At 48.7% G+C, this 14,841-nt stretch overlaps 1 protein-coding gene across 1 annotated transcript; it reads right to left on the bottom strand.

Annotated features, from left to right (window-relative positions):
- Positions 1-1,173: 1,173 nt before the first annotated feature.
- Positions 1,174-14,173, bottom strand: LOC121432968 (cell growth regulator with EF hand domain protein 1-like). The gene is made up of 6 exons (XM_041631176.1): positions 13,933-14,173; positions 3,958-4,060; positions 2,565-2,630; positions 2,401-2,471; positions 2,167-2,288; positions 1,174-2,020 (listed from the first exon to the last, which is right to left on the bottom strand). Exons 2-6 carry the CDS (start codon positions 4,041-4,043, stop codon positions 1,517-1,519), a joined length of 849 nt encoding a protein of 282 aa, XP_041487110.1. The 5' UTR covers positions 4,044-4,060; positions 13,933-14,173; the 3' UTR covers positions 1,174-1,516.
- Between the last annotated feature and the right edge of the window lie 668 nt (positions 14,174-14,841).

Below are 14,841 nucleotides of genomic sequence, written 5' to 3'. Positions count from 1 at the left end.
GGAGCCTTTTACACCACAGTCCTCCATCTTTTTTTTTTTTTTAATTCATTCTTCAAATTAGCCCCACCCACCCAGACCCAGAGGAGAGGCTACACTGGCTAAAGTAGCAGGCATGCTCCGGCCTCACCAGCTCCTCAGCGGTCCCCAGAGGAGTTTCAGGAAAGGTAGGGGCCTTGAACCATCCACTCCATGGAGGACAGCCCATCCCTCTCTAGAACAAAACAATAGGAAAAAAATTTCTCCAGGCCGTAAAGCTATGTAATGGCTGCAGTGGTGAGGAAGCCTGCTTTCTGGGTCCGTGGGGCTTCTGTGTCCAAAACTACCTTCGTTCCAGGTGACATGTCAAGATCAGATTCTAAGATGAGATTCTGGACAGTTGGACAAAAACATAGGCTTCCTTACTCCTCCGTCTTCTGAGAACCTTGTACACGCCAGGTGCCAGGCTGACATTGTAATACAGCATTTTATCTGATTTTTATCCAGGCAAAAATCAGCTCCATTTGACAGATGGGAAGTTAAAGACAATGGATTAAGCAATAGGTGCTAAGGTGGTACACAAATATTATTTGAATTCGCATCTGTCTGACAAGGAAGTCTACATTTTTGTCCAACTGTCCAGAATCTTATAATAGAATTTGATCTCAATATGTCACCTGGATCTAACCTTTTCAAGGGACAGCAGCATCCTGTGTCAGGCTACATCTGTGGTTGAAGTACTAACCTGACTCAAGGTAAGCTCTGAGGACACAGGCTCCTGGGAAGCCCATGGAACGAAGGTAGTTTTGGACACAGAAGCCCCATGGACCCAGAAAGCAGGCTCCCTCACCACTGCGGCCATTACATAGCTTTAGGGCCTGGAAGAAAAGGAAGAGGAGGAAGAAGAGAAGGGGGTAGTGGGGATGGTAGCAGGGAGTGGGGACCATCTGTTGGCCTTGAGCTACAGGGATCACAGGGGTCTGAATAGCAAGTCAAGAGGGAACTTCGGGAGAGAGTTTGACTCCCAGGGTGGACTGAGCTCTCTGCAGCTGGCTGTGTTTACTGTCTCAGCATCCCTGGCCAGAAACGCTGAGAAAGCTGAGTCTTCATCCCCGCAATAAGTTGGTCCAGTCCCAACACTTGTGTTCTGAGAGACGGAGCTGGGCGGGCTGGATCAAGAACACATAGCTATGGAGATGAATTCATTCTGTTCTTTATTGGTTGTTTGGGGCCTGAAAGCTGCCTCTCAACTTAGGTCTCCCCGAGCCACACAGAAAGTCCTGCTTCCTCCTGAGGCCAGAAAGGAAATGCTTTTTTTTTTCTCATCAAGACAGGGTTTTATTAATCAGCCCAGCTAGCTATGTCGCCTGGGCTAGCCTGGAGCCCTCAATCCTTCTGCTATTGTCTTCCAAGCTCTAGGATTACTAGCTTGTGCCACCGTACCCGTGTCAAAGGTGACTCTTTTCCCAGCGTGTATGCCCCACTTCACGCTTCTGCTCTGCGCTGAGATTTTAAGGGACAGGAGCCTGTGTTGTTTAGTTTATATCTCATCATTCTCCAGTTGAATACTGTGAGCCTCAACCGCATTTGGGGTGTTTATGGTATCTGATGTTTCCACTGGCATTTCTTTGGCTTCCCCTTCATTGCCCTTGCTCCCGCCCTGCCCCTCAGCATCCTCTCTGGGACCTGGAACTTCTCCTTCAGCCTCCGCCTGTCTCCTAGTCTCCCCTTCATGATTGAGGCTATCTACTTTAGCCCCTGTCTGATGTCCAGCCTCCTGTACAGCTTCCAAAGACTCCCTTTTGGCCTCCACCTGGCCCCTAGTTTCTTCTCTAGTCTCCAGGAATTGCTGGGGTTCTGGCTGCAGTGGACTGTTAGCTAAATGCAGTGGCCTTCCAGCAGGTTGTGGCTCCTGGAGACCTGGGGGAAGGGACTCCATGTGCTTGGGGGCTTCTCCTGGGAAGTTGATTAGCTCTGCAGGAGTCATGAGCCCATCTCCATCCAGGTCCTGGGTCTCAAGCACCTGGTCCACTACCAGGATAACCTGTGGAAACAGTTACCATAGATATTTTTAGGAGTCCAGCCCCTCCCCAACAGCCTCATCCCTGCTGCCTTGGGTCTGAACTTCCTTTTCCAGGGATCTACCAAAGGACCAAAGCTCCAGCTCCCTCAGCTTCCAGCAGTGCTTACCGGGTTGATGGGAAAGTGTGCAGCTTCAGGGGCCAGAGCTGCCGTCAGCATGGACAACAGCTCCAGGCCATCCAGCTGTCCATTCTGGTCATAGTCGTGAAGAGCGAAGAGGTAGAGCAGGACTAGAGAAGAGAATCTGGGTTAGAAGAGGTGGGAACCCACAGGGCAGCCAGCGCTCAGCCCCAGCTCTGGCCCCCAGAGCCTCCTAGGCTGGTGCAAGCGCCAGCCCCTCACCGCGCTCCCGGTCCATTTGCTCTGGGTCCTCTTCCATCTTCTCTAGTCCCTTGAGGTAATTCCGCAGCCGTCTGTCGAGAAAGTGGTGAACTGGTCAGGAGAATCCTGTCTGTGACCCAAGGCTTGACCAGGTAATACCTACTGAAAGCCCCCAGTTTACTCACTGGAGCTGGTCAGGGCCTGGCTCGAAGGGGTTGGGCGTGAGCTGCTGTTGAACTTCAGGGTCCAGCCTAGAACAGGCAGAGAGGTGTCAGCCCAGGGCCTAGCTTAGCAGCCACTTGGCAGATTTCCCAGATCCAAAAGGACTTGTCCCTTTAACTTCCCAGAAAAGGCTGTAGGGAAAAAACTCTTCGGGTGTCACTAGAAACAGAACCTTACCCCCCAAGACTGTTTTTAGGTACCTTAGTTAGTTCTAGAAAACCCACAAAAGGGAGTGATGGCTCAGTGGTTAAGAACACTTGCTGCACGTTTAATCCCAGCACTGGGGAAGCAGAGGAAAGTGAATCTCTGTGAGTTTGAGGCCAGCCAGGTCTACAAGATCTAGTTCCAAGACAGCTAGGTCTGTTACACAGAGAAATCCTGTCTCAAAAAGTCAAAACAAACAAACAAACAAACAAAAAGCACTTACTGCTCTTCCAGAGGACCCAAGTTCACCCAGTACCCATTTTGGGTGGCTCACAGCTACCTATAACTTCAACTTCAGGGGACCTAACCCCTTCTTCTAGACTATGCAGACACCCCTACACTCATGCACACACAGACACATACATGCAAATAAATACAAAATTGAAAAGAAAGAAGAAAATGCCTGGTGAGATCTAGGCCACCATAGTAGGACACACAGTGGTGGCCCAATAAGATAGTCCAGTGTCAAGACAGTCAAGAGTGTCGAGACACAGTGGCTGATGGTGGTCTTGCTTCTTCAATGCCAAGGACCCAAGGAGTAGACCTCAAGCTAAGGCTGGTAGCGATGCCCAGGTTTCCCAGTCTGCCCTATGACACATCATTGCCTCTTCCTTTTTCAAGCAGAGGGCATGGATGTCAGCCTGGACTTTAAGTCTGCCTGGGGTCTCAGAAGTGTTCCTACTTCTGCGCGGGGTGACTGTGTGCCCACATCAGCCTGGAATGGCAGAATCAACAGGAGTTGTTGCAGCTACTTTGGTCACTGTTGCCAAGGTTGTTCCAGCATCGCTCTTCTACTACACATCCTGAGTATACGAGAGTAGCTCTAGGAAGTCAGAAATGTTAGCTAACGATCCCTGTTCCTTTGGTATTCCCAATGTCAGGTCTTGATTCATAGACCACAGCCCCTGTCCCAGCCTCCTCCTCATGCCTTACACAGGACTGGAGCTGGACTCCTGGCTGCAAAGGGGTCTCCATGCACGCACTAAATCCCTACTTGTGACATTCTGACAGTCACACCGGAGGTCTGTGTGTGAGCACAGAAATGAAGGAGGCTATACTTCAGTGGGCTCCTGGCTCCTCAGAGGAGTTCTGACATCTTTTTAGAGACTTTCCCTACCGCAGCTCAGGGCCCTGCCCTCCTAATCCTCTTACCTTGCGGCTCCATCCTTGGGAGCAGTGTGACCTAAAGGTAGCAGCAACAGTGGCAGCATCAACACTTGCATCAGCCAATGGAACATCCTTCTGGACACTGGAGCTAGGAACAGAATCAGAGAGTCAGGGGAGGGGTATCTGCCACAGCGTTGGGGGTCAGACAGATCAGACAGAAATGACTTCCCTCCTTGCATGCGGAAGCATGTGGCATAGAAGGACACCTGGGAGGAGTTTACATGCACACGGGCAACCTCCAGGAACTTTGCTCGACATAAATCCCGGTTATAGAAAAACACATAAATCCTGCTCCAGTATTTAAGTGCATAGAAGCAGAGCTGCATGGTGGGAGGCAGCTCTGGGGGTGAGGGCTCCTCCCTGTGTCCCATTGGCCTTAAGTGCTGCTTATGTATGTTTGCTCTAGAGTGCCCACTTCATTTACAGATGGGGATAGATCAGAATGAGAATGCTGGGGCTCCCCAAAGACCAAAACATGCAGAGAGACAAAGAGGGAGACAACAGGGAGTCTGCACTTAGGAAAAACCTACTGAGGCTTGGTGTGGTGGTACATGCCCTATAATCCCAGCACTCAGCCAGCGATGGTGGCAGACACCTTTAATCCCAGCACTCAGGAGACAGAGGCAGGCAGATAGATCTCTGTGAGTTTGAGGCCAGCCTGGTCTACAGAGCTAGTTTCTAGGACAGCCAAAGCTATGTAAAGAAACCCTGTCTCGAAAAACCTAATAAACAAACAAACAAACCCAGCATGCAGGAGTCTGAGGCAGGAGGATTGTGAGTTCAAAGCCAGTCTGGCTGTCTCTACATTATGCGGACTTGATTATATGGAAATTGTCAAAAATAAAATGAGCCTGTTAAAAACTCAGAGCATTAAGCTTTCTGGCTCATCCCGGGGATGCACATATAATATGAATTTCCAAGGAGGCAGACACTCACCTAAACTGAGACACCCCCTCAAAAAAAGCCATCTTCGTGCAGAAAAATAATCAGATGTTTGATAGTCCAAGCAAAGGGTCAGGACCTCTCGTCCACAGAACCTAAAATCCAAGCAAGCACTAGATTTTCCTAAAGGACATTCCATAGCTTTCAGTGGATTCTCTGAAAGGTCCATGATCCTAACAAGGTCCAGAACCACGTTCAAGATGGATCTCAGTTCCCTGAGAGCCTAGAGTGGAGCGGGCAAGCACCTGACTCACAGGGAGATAAGCCTGTTTACTGTTTGGAGCTGCCTTGAGTAGGAAGACCAAAGGGTGGAAGTCCAGAAAAAGATGGAGCCATCACAGCATAGGACCTGTGTTCATTTTCCCTTTATGTGCGTGTGTGAGTGCACACGTGTGAGCTTGCATATGTGTTAACGTGTGGGGGTCAGGGGTCAACACTGGGAATCTTCCTCAATCATTGATCACTGTCCACCTTACTGCTTTGAGACAAGTCTCTCACAGAACCTGCGGCTCACCAAGTCCTAGTTCCTGTCTCTGCCTCCCTAGCACTGCGATTCCAGGTCACACTGCTGTGCCTGGGTGTGTGTGTGTGTGTGTGTGTGGTATCAGCATGTTAATATAGTTGTGCACACGCATGTGGGGGTCAGAAGCTAACATCAAATATCTTTCTTTGATCACTATCCTTGATCATGAGAAACTGTTTCAGAAACGTATTATTGCTGTGAGTGACGTGGCGGTGGGCGTGTGTGCTACGGTGTGCGTGTGGAGGTCAGGTGACAACTTTACGGAGACTGCATTTCCATAGATTCCCCGGATTAAACTCGGGTCCTCGGGCCTGCAGGGTAGGTGTCTTTAGCTGCCAAAGCACTTTCATTTTTTGAGACAGAATCACTCAACTTCCGGTTTATCAGTTCAGCTAAACTGGTTGCCCAATAAGCTTCAAGGATCCACCTGTTTCAATCCCCCCAACACTCCCCCCATCACTGGGGTTATGGGCACACACTACTGTGCCTGGCTTTTTACATGAATTCTGGGGGTCTGAACTCAGATCCACAGTAGGCGCGTTACCAAGTGAACACCTCCCAGCCCTGAGTCTGACGTTTTACATGGGTGCTGAAGATTGAAATCAGGTTCTCATGCCTGTGTTTGACCAGCTAAGCTGTCTCTGCACCCCCTACCCTCCTACCCTCATTGCTATATTCGTTTGTCTATGTGTATGATTGGTCCTGACAGCTACATTGAGTACATGTAGCTTGCTGATCTCTCTAAGCCCCAATGGCCGAAGAGACGTTGAAGCCACTACTGCCGGAAAGATATCTGTAGCATTAGCTGAGACTGGAGAGCCTTGGGGTCTAGTTGTACCAAGGAGAGATGATGGTGTAACGTGGTCATTTAAGGTAGGCAACTAGAACTTAGTTCTCCATGTTAACATCAAACCCCCAAAGGGACACAGCCCAGTCATAGGGGGGAGCTCAGTGCCACACCTGAGAGTATGGTAGCAAACATCCCCAGGAAAATAGGTACAGGGCTGGATACAATTAGAACATATTCCTCTAGGAGCACTGGGAGGCAAGACATTCTCAGTCTACCAAAGCACAGTGGAACCAGTCATGGGGGGTGACATCGCCCTCGTCAGGAGTGTCTGTCAGACTCAGTCCATATGAACCAGAGTCACCCATCTGAGTGGTCCATGCAGCAGAGCAGACCAGAGATAAAGCAGGGGCTGGCCCATAGGAACAGACTAAGAAGAGGCTCCATACATCCAGCTGAGGTTCCAACAGCTATACTCCGTGCACGTGAACAAAAGGGGGCTGGAAAGACATCTCAGAGACTAAGAGCACTTGTGACTCTTCCAGAGGACCTGAGTTTGTGTTCCAACAGTCGTGTCAAGCAGCTCACAGCCAGGTGGAACTCTAGCTTCAAGCATCAGCTGGTTCCAGGCCAGTCAAGGCTACGGAGTGAGACCCTGTCCTATAAAAACCATCACCACCAACTACAACAAGAATGATAAAAGAAAATGTCTAAACTTACCAGTTGTTAATTAAATTTCAGAATTCTTATGTATTTTATATATGTAGATGGCTTTGTCTGCATGTATGTCTGTGTACCACACATGTGCCTCATGCCTACAGAAGCCAGAAGATGGCATCAGATCCCCTGTGACCCAAGTTACAGATGTGAACCACATGTGGGTGCTACGAATTGAATCTGGATCCTCTGGAAGAACAGAGATTTTTGTTTGTTTTGTTTTGGCTGTTTTTAATTGATATATACATTTTCTCTGAAGAGCAGAGTTCTTAACTGCTAAACCATCTTTCCAGCTTCCTAAACTTATAAAATTTAAGGAGAAAAAAGGACAGATTTGAGAATTTCAAAAGTCTAAATTTCTGCAATCATGAAGTTCAAGGAATTGACAGCAGAGTCTGGAGGCCACCTGGGTGCCTCAAAAGGAAGCGGAAGGCAGAAACATCAACAGAAGGAAATCCAAGCTCTGCAGATTGACCCCTTGTTTCCTTTCGGGGAAGGGGCAGTTAGAGAGGAGACCCTGCCCCAGAGACCTGTGTGGCAGGCAGCAAAGGGTTGGGGAACTAGGCAACCTTAAAAGCTCTTTGTATGACAAGTCTCTGGAATAAGGAAGGGCCAATTGGGGTCCAGTTTCCAATATGAAAAGAAGGGGTCCATAGAGATTGAGAAAGCCAGCTGCCAGAGAGATCAGAAGAATGCCAGGATGTGTGGACCCTGGGCTAGATAAGAAAGAGGACACCATGGGGCAGCAGCATGGATCTGCATTGTCCTCTGACGACCCCTGTATTAGAGGTGAAGGCGTGAGTCTAACCCGGCACCACTGGGAAAGGGTAGAACTTTTAAGAGGTTGATCCTGGGCTGGGAAGGTGGCTCCATCCGTAAAGTGCTTACTGGACAAGCATGAAGACTGGAGATCCCATCTCCAGCTGACTTAGAGGGCACAGGGGTGGGGCTGGAGAGGGGATAGAGCCAGGTGGATCTCTGCAGCTCACTGGCAAGTCAGTTTAGTTGGTTAGTGAGCCCAGGTTCAGGGAGACCTTGTCTTAAGAAATAAGAGAGAGTGATTGAGGACTACATCCAATGTCTGCCTCTGGCCTCCACAGTCACATGCACAAACATACATGTACACTCACACTCATATGTATACACATCTTCATGAATGCCTACACAAACATACATCACAGGAGAGGGGAGGGGAAAGGACAGGGAGGAGAGAGACAGACAGGGGAGGGGAGAAAAGGGAAAAATGCTGGCTAGTGGAAGATCTCCATCTCTCTAGGGATGCATGCAATAAAGGACTCCAGCCTTGTCTTCCTTCCCTTTCCCATCCTAGCCATGAGGTGAGCAGCTCTGTCTCCCACCCAGCCATGATGGGCTGTCTCTCCACAGGTACAGAAGCAGCCAGGCCAACTGGCTCCAAGCTAAAACCTCCGAAACTGAGTTAAAAGTAAACCTTTTCGCTTTTTAAGTCGATGGTCTCGGATGTTTGTTACAGTAGCAGAAAGCGACTGTCAAATGACAGGACCAGCAGGGCCGGAATTTGAGGACAGCAACTGTATAACTTGTAGAATACAAACACAGACTTCCCTTTAGTAGCACGTGTCACCTTTGTTCCCCTGCCTCTGCCTCCCAAGTGCTGGGATTGCAGATGTGTGCCATGGTGTCCAGCCAGCTGTTCGTTTCTTTGTTTTTCAGTGCTGGAAAGTCAAGCCCAAATCTTCACACATGCAAGTCATGTGCCCTACCACTGAAGCGTACTGTCAGACTATTTTTCAAATATATATTAGACTTACGTATGTATGTGTGTATGTATGTATGTATGTATGTATGTATATGAGTGTTTTGTCTGCACATATGTATGTGTACCCTGTGAATGCCTGGTGCCCAAAGAGATCAGAAGAGGGCATCAGATCCCTAGAATTGGAATGACAGAAGGTTGTGGGCCACCATGTGGAGGCTGAGAACTGAACCTGGGTCCTCTGTAAGAGCCACAACTGTGCTTTTAACCGTTGAGTCATCTCCCCAGCCCATTTCCTTACTGTCTCGAGTTCCCTTCTTATAACCGAGGTACTCTCTTAGCAGTAAGTTGAAGGGATAAGATCAAACAACTTTTCCTCCTTAAGGCTTGCAAAATTACACAATCAGGGAAAAGCACACATGTTTAAAGAATGAACAGATGAACAGAAGTGAGTGGCACATGCCTGCAATTGCAGCTCCTTGGGAGGCTGAGGTAGGACGGTTGTGAGTTCGAGGCCAGTCTAGGCAATGTAGATCCTGACAGAGAGGAAAGGAAGGACACAGAAATACAGAATTGCTAGGAGAACGAGGACGAACCCAATGTTCGAACATGGTCCCAGCACGGGCTCTGCCTTGCACTGGGTACCCTCTCTATCTCCCGTCTCCATCGGCAATGCAGACTCGGGGGTAGCTAAATGAGATGAGGTCTTTTCCTTCCAGAAGTTGTCCTGGCTGCTCTGCAGTGTCTTTGCACACACTTTCCCTTCGGGTCTTCCCACCTGAGTCCTTCAAATTACTTTCTCCTCCCCATCAGTTCCCTGCCAGGATCTGGGCTGCAGGGTACTCACATAATTTAAATTCCTGAGAGCTGGACTGAATCTGTTGTCATCCACTCAGGTCACTTTTAAGAAGAGGCTAGTTGAACTCCAAAGAAAACCCTGGTGGTGGCAGTTTGGGCCCAGCAGGAAGTGCCCTTCCACCCACCAATCCATTCATTCATTAGACTAACTGCAGGGACCCCAAAAACATGACTACAATTGTTTTTGTTTAATTTAAAATTGTCCTTCTTGCAGGGCAGTGGCGTTCCACGCCTTTAATTCCAGCACTCGGGAGGCAGAGGCAAGCTGATCTCTGAGTTCGAGGCCAACCTGCTCTACAGAACAAGTTCCAATATAGGCTCCAAAGCTACAGAGAAACCCTGTCTCAAAAAACCAAAAAAAAAAAAAAAAAACCCCAAAAAAAAGAAAGAAAGAAAAGAAAAACCTTTGTGTGTGTGTGTGTGTGTGTGTGTGTGTGTGTGTATACACACATGTGCCAGTGTGTCGGTAAACATATGGAGGTCAGAGAAGAACATTTAGGAGTCCTTTCTTTCTACCATGTAGGCCCTGGGGATCAGACTAAAGTCAAACACCTTTACTACCTGTCTTGCTGGTCCATGTCTTCAATTTGTTTTTATCTTTTTTTCCCACTAAACCTGGAGTTTAATTCACTTCTTCTTACATGTTTGGACTTAGTGACTGGCTTCCGGGTGACTGAGATAGCTGAAAAGGTTGCCAGGTCCACGTAGCGCCTCTGCCTCCCTCTGTCTGCCCACAAACCCCTAAAAGACTACATAGGGATAGAGCTCTTGGGGCCCAGCTATCTCCTATCCAGAGAAGCGAGAGAATGAATCCATTTCAATTGGCCTAGCCAACAGTATGCGTGGAAGAAAGCTGGTCCCCACTGCCTTGGCCTAGACGGCATCCGGAGTAAAGTTAAGGTTATCATCTGAAGCTACTAAGTTGTTTCGTTTGGTTGGTTTTATGAAGCGAGGTCTCACTATACAATCCAGGTGGGATTTGAACTCATTTAGCTCAGACTTGCCTTAAACTCACTGACATCCTCTTGTCTCAGCCTCCCGAGAACAGAGAGTTCATGCCCCACCACACCTAACTCTGGTTACTTTTATGAAACAGGCTCTCCCTATGTAGCTTCCTGCCAAGTGCTGATTGCAGGAGTGTGCCCCCATATCTGGCTGTTATATCCTGCGTTTTAGCCTACAGAGGATTCCTATAGCCTAGCTGGTACTGAAGCATCAATGTGATAGTCTAGTCTGCCTAGGAGCAAGGCAAGCTCTGGAGCTGCTTTCGGCCCAAGCTGTACAAGCTGCATGCCTAACTCTGGGAAGCCTGAGACGACTTGGGAGCACCCCATACTGCCACGTTTGGAGCCCCTTCTGAAGGCCGGGGGGGGGGGGGCTCTGAAGGACTCAGGGGCGCTCCTCTATCTTCAAATCCAAACCGTTTAGGTTTTGAGTGGCTTGTTAAGTAATCATAATAATCCAAACACCAGTCTCAGAGAGCTGGCTTCCTAGGTGTGGGATCTGCTTAACATACAGAGCCTACATACAGGCTTGGCTGTCTGCTGCTCTGCTGCAGCTGTCCTGAAAGTCTCAGCCACGTGTGCACTGGACTATAAATCACGTGCTGATACTGAGCCTTCCCCATGTGCATCAGTGTCACCGTCCCCTTCGCTGTCCTCTGAGTCCCTTGTATATGTAACTATTTAGTGTGTGCAATGGACGGAACCCAGAACCACTTTCATGGGCTTGCAGTAAACAGTGAATAGTGAGCTCCTTCTCACACAGTCTTTTACTGTTGTCCCAGCTTGTGGGACTGTCTTTACACCCACATCAGATACACTTCCCTTTCCTAGAACCCCATTGCTCAAAAAACATGTTTTACTGCTTATTTCATTACTGTGTATATGTGTGCATGAGTATCAGCCGGTGTGTGTCAGGATACACCTGTGGAGGTCAGAGGCCAACTCTTGGGAGTTGGCTCTCTCCTGCCACCTTGTGGGATATGGAGTTTGAACTCAGGTCCTCTCTTGCAAGTATTTCAACCCATTTTGCTGATCCATTCAAAACCTTTTCTTTAAAGCAAAACAAAAACAAACAAGCAAGCAAGCAAGCAAACAAACAAACAAAAAAAACAGGAGCTAGAAAGATGGCTCAGCTGTTAAGAGCATTGGCTCAGTTCCCAGCACCCATAGATCCGCTAACAACTATCTGTAATCCAGTTCCAGGAGGCCTGATGTCCTCTTCTGTCTTCCTTTATCCTCTGAGGGCGCTGCACACAAATGGTATACATACATGCGGGCCAAACAACCACACACATAAAATAAAAACAATAAAGGCCAGGGGTTTTGACATACAACTTTAACCCCCATACTTCAAAGGCAGAGACAGGAGGATCTCTGTGAGTTCCAGGCCAGTCTGGTCTACAAAGGGAGTTCCAGAACATCTAGGCTTACAGAGAGACTCTGTTTCAAAATAATCAATTAATTAAAAAAAAAAATCCCACAGGGTCTTACGTACCCCAGGCTGGCCTGCAACTTATCATGTAGCTGAGGATAACCCTGAACTCCTGATCCACACACTAGGATTATTGGTGTGCACCACCACACCTGACAATCCCACAAGGCCTTTAATGGCTCCTTGTTTCCCTCACAGTCCAGTCCTCACTCGGGTGCTCAGGTACCACACCATCTTTACCTCATCCTCCAGGGCTCCATTACAACAAGCACTGCTTTAGACAACGGCATACTAGATTTTCTTATTTTTATTTTTTGTTTTTTAGTGTTTTTGTCCAAACCTGTTCCACCTTCCATCTGGACCCTCCTGATAACCTTGGCATTCAATTGCAGTCTACCTCAGAAATGAAAAGCACTGCACGAGGACTTTGAGGCTAATATTCTCTTGATGCTTTCAGCCATTGTTTAAGGGAATCAAAACGACATTCCATGTGAGGTGTGATGAGGGCGATGCAATATGACTTGTTCATCTTTACATAGTTTGAAGCCCATGTAAGTAACAGAAATAGAGTGGTCATTGAACGATTGCTTGTAAAATAAAAATGATCATAGCCTCTTCCTATAATTATAACATGCATAAATGCAACCATCCTAATAAATACTTGAAAGCCACCGTAACTGCAAGTTAACAGTTGTGATATATCTCAGAGAAGTTACTTAAGTCTCTCTCTCACACACACACACTTGCTTGTAAAATAAAAATGATAGTAGCCACTTCCTATAACTATAACATGCATAAATGTAACCATCCTAATAAATACTTGAAAGCCACCGTAACTGCAAGATAACAGTTGTGATATATCTCAGAGAAGTTACTTAAGTCACACACACAATTGCTTGTAAAATAAAAATGATCGTAGCCCCACTTCCTATTACTATAACATGCATAAATGTAACCATCCTAATAAATACTTGAAAGCCACTGTAACTGCAAGATAATAGTTGTGATATATCTCAGAGAAGTTACTTAAGTCACACACACACACACACACACACACACACACACACACACACACAGAACCGTCTGCCTCCAGTTTCTTTAGGCCTTTGCCCTAGATCACAGGAGAAAACTTTGGCCTTGAAGTTGGACCTTTGGTCAGATCCTGCCTCTACACTGTTACGTGGTCCAGGAGGGTGTCTTAATCCCTCTTAGCACTGGGATCTTCACTATTAAGATGAGGGTGTTTCTTAGGGACTTCGGGAGGGTACAGTGAGATAATATAGACTTAAGCTAGTTCTAGCAGATGCCCCACAATGGGCCGTGGCCTTTGAGACATAGCTTGCTTCCCATCTCGTGGATACTTTTTGTTTACAGTATTCTTGTCAAATAGCCACATTGCCTCTCCTGAACCTTTCCAGAACAGGAGCTGCCTTCGTAAAGGGCATCCACGTCATTTCTGAACAAGTCTGACCGTGGAGAAGTTATCTGAATCTAGACATCTCCCTTGATTTAGCCCGTTGGTGTCCTGGTCTAGGGAGGCGGAGTCCTAAATGGCTGCGGCTATGCAGTCTAAGGGGCGCACACCTGAGCTGGATGTAGACTAGACACCTGCAGTTGGATGACGATGGACAGCGTCCTTTAAATCATCTCCATCTACTGAATGAGGGTGAACCCTAGTTAGTTACTCGAAACCCCAGGGCAGGGCTATTGAACCTGTCTTCAAACCCAGGGGCTTCGGGGGTGCTTTGCACCCCTCCTCTATCTGCTCTCACGGATGATCTCTTCCCCAGTGGTACTTGGAGGCCAGGGCCACCTCCCCAGCCCGAGTCCAAGCTGCAGGGGATGCGGAGGACTGCGCTCTCGGCATCCTGACCGCAGGCAGAAGGTCTCCACCCTCAACCCCAAGGAGCCGGGTACCGCCGCCGCCCGCTGGGCCCCAGCCCCTGCCCGAGTCCGACCCACCTGCTGCGGTGGCGCTGCGCGCTACTGGGGCTCCTGCTTCGTGCGCACTGTAAGCACCGCGCCGCTCTCGCCTGGCTGCCCGCAGCCGGCCCTCCCCCGGGCGGCTCCACGTGGCCTTTCCACGTCGCCCTCCAGGCTGCAGCCGCCGCCCAGGCCCGGGCAGAGTCCTGTGCGAGAGACAGCACGGGAGGGCCACCGCCCCGCCCTGCCCAGACCTGTCTTGCAGCGCCTCCACCTGGCCTTGTTCCATGCGGTGTGTGTGTGGGGGGGGGGGGGATGGATGGGGTCCTCAGTGTGTGTCTCTGGGAGACGGAGGCAGACTGGATTGCGTTTGTGAGTGTGACAGACTGGTGAGGTGGAGTCTGCGTGTATGACAGACTAGAAAGGATTTATGAGGGTGTTTGTGTGGCTGGCTGAGGAGGCATATGGTATAGATGAGCCCGAGTCAAAGTGGTGAGTCTGGCTTGTGTGTATAAGGCAGAGTCACGGAACAGTGAGATTGGTGTGTCTAAGACAGACACCAAGAAACAGTGGTGAGGCAGGGGGTGTTGCGTGAGAGAAATAGATACAACTGGACAGATACGAGGCTGGGGTTCATTTAAACCCTCTTTAACTATGATTATGCTGTGGGTGCCACTGACTTTATCTGAGAAACTTGTTTGTGATTGAGGAGAACATGACTTACTGTTAGTATGTGTGACTGTGGCCGGCACTGAAAGGAGCAGTGTGGCCAATACATGGCCAGTTATCTAGGGGTGCGACAGTATGGGTGTGAACAGGTTATATGTATCAAGACATCCTAACAAGCTCTTCTTAAGTTGTTAAAGCTGAGGTTCCAAGGAAGGTGTCCATGCGTCCCTGTGACCACGTGCATTATGGAGAGGTTCCACGTGAGGGGAGAGGCAGATG

The sequence above is a fragment of the Microtus oregoni genome, unplaced genomic scaffold (assembly GCF_018167655.1).
Source record: "Microtus oregoni isolate MIOR12 unplaced genomic scaffold, Mior012 000036F_ref0000092, whole genome shotgun sequence".
In the NCBI taxonomy this organism is placed as follows: Eukaryota; Metazoa; Chordata; class Mammalia; order Rodentia; family Cricetidae; genus Microtus; species Microtus oregoni.
This window is presented reverse-complemented; position numbering and strand designations above follow the sequence as displayed.

What these genes read in the sequence shown, in the direction of transcription:
- LOC121432968 (XM_041631176.1), bottom strand. Translation starts at nt 4,043, where the DNA reads ATGTTCCATTGGCTGATGCAAGTGTTGATGCTGCCACTGTTGCTGCTA. An exon ending in GCAAATGGACCGGGAGCGCG is followed by an intron (nt 2,289 to 2,400) that starts GTGAGGGGCTGG and finishes TCTCTTCTCTAG; the next exon opens with TCCTGCTCTACCTCTTCGCT. An exon ending in CACACTTTCCCATCAACCCG is followed by an intron (nt 2,021 to 2,166) that starts GTAAGCACTGCT and finishes CTGTTTCCACAG; the next exon opens with GTTATCCTGGTAGTGGACCA.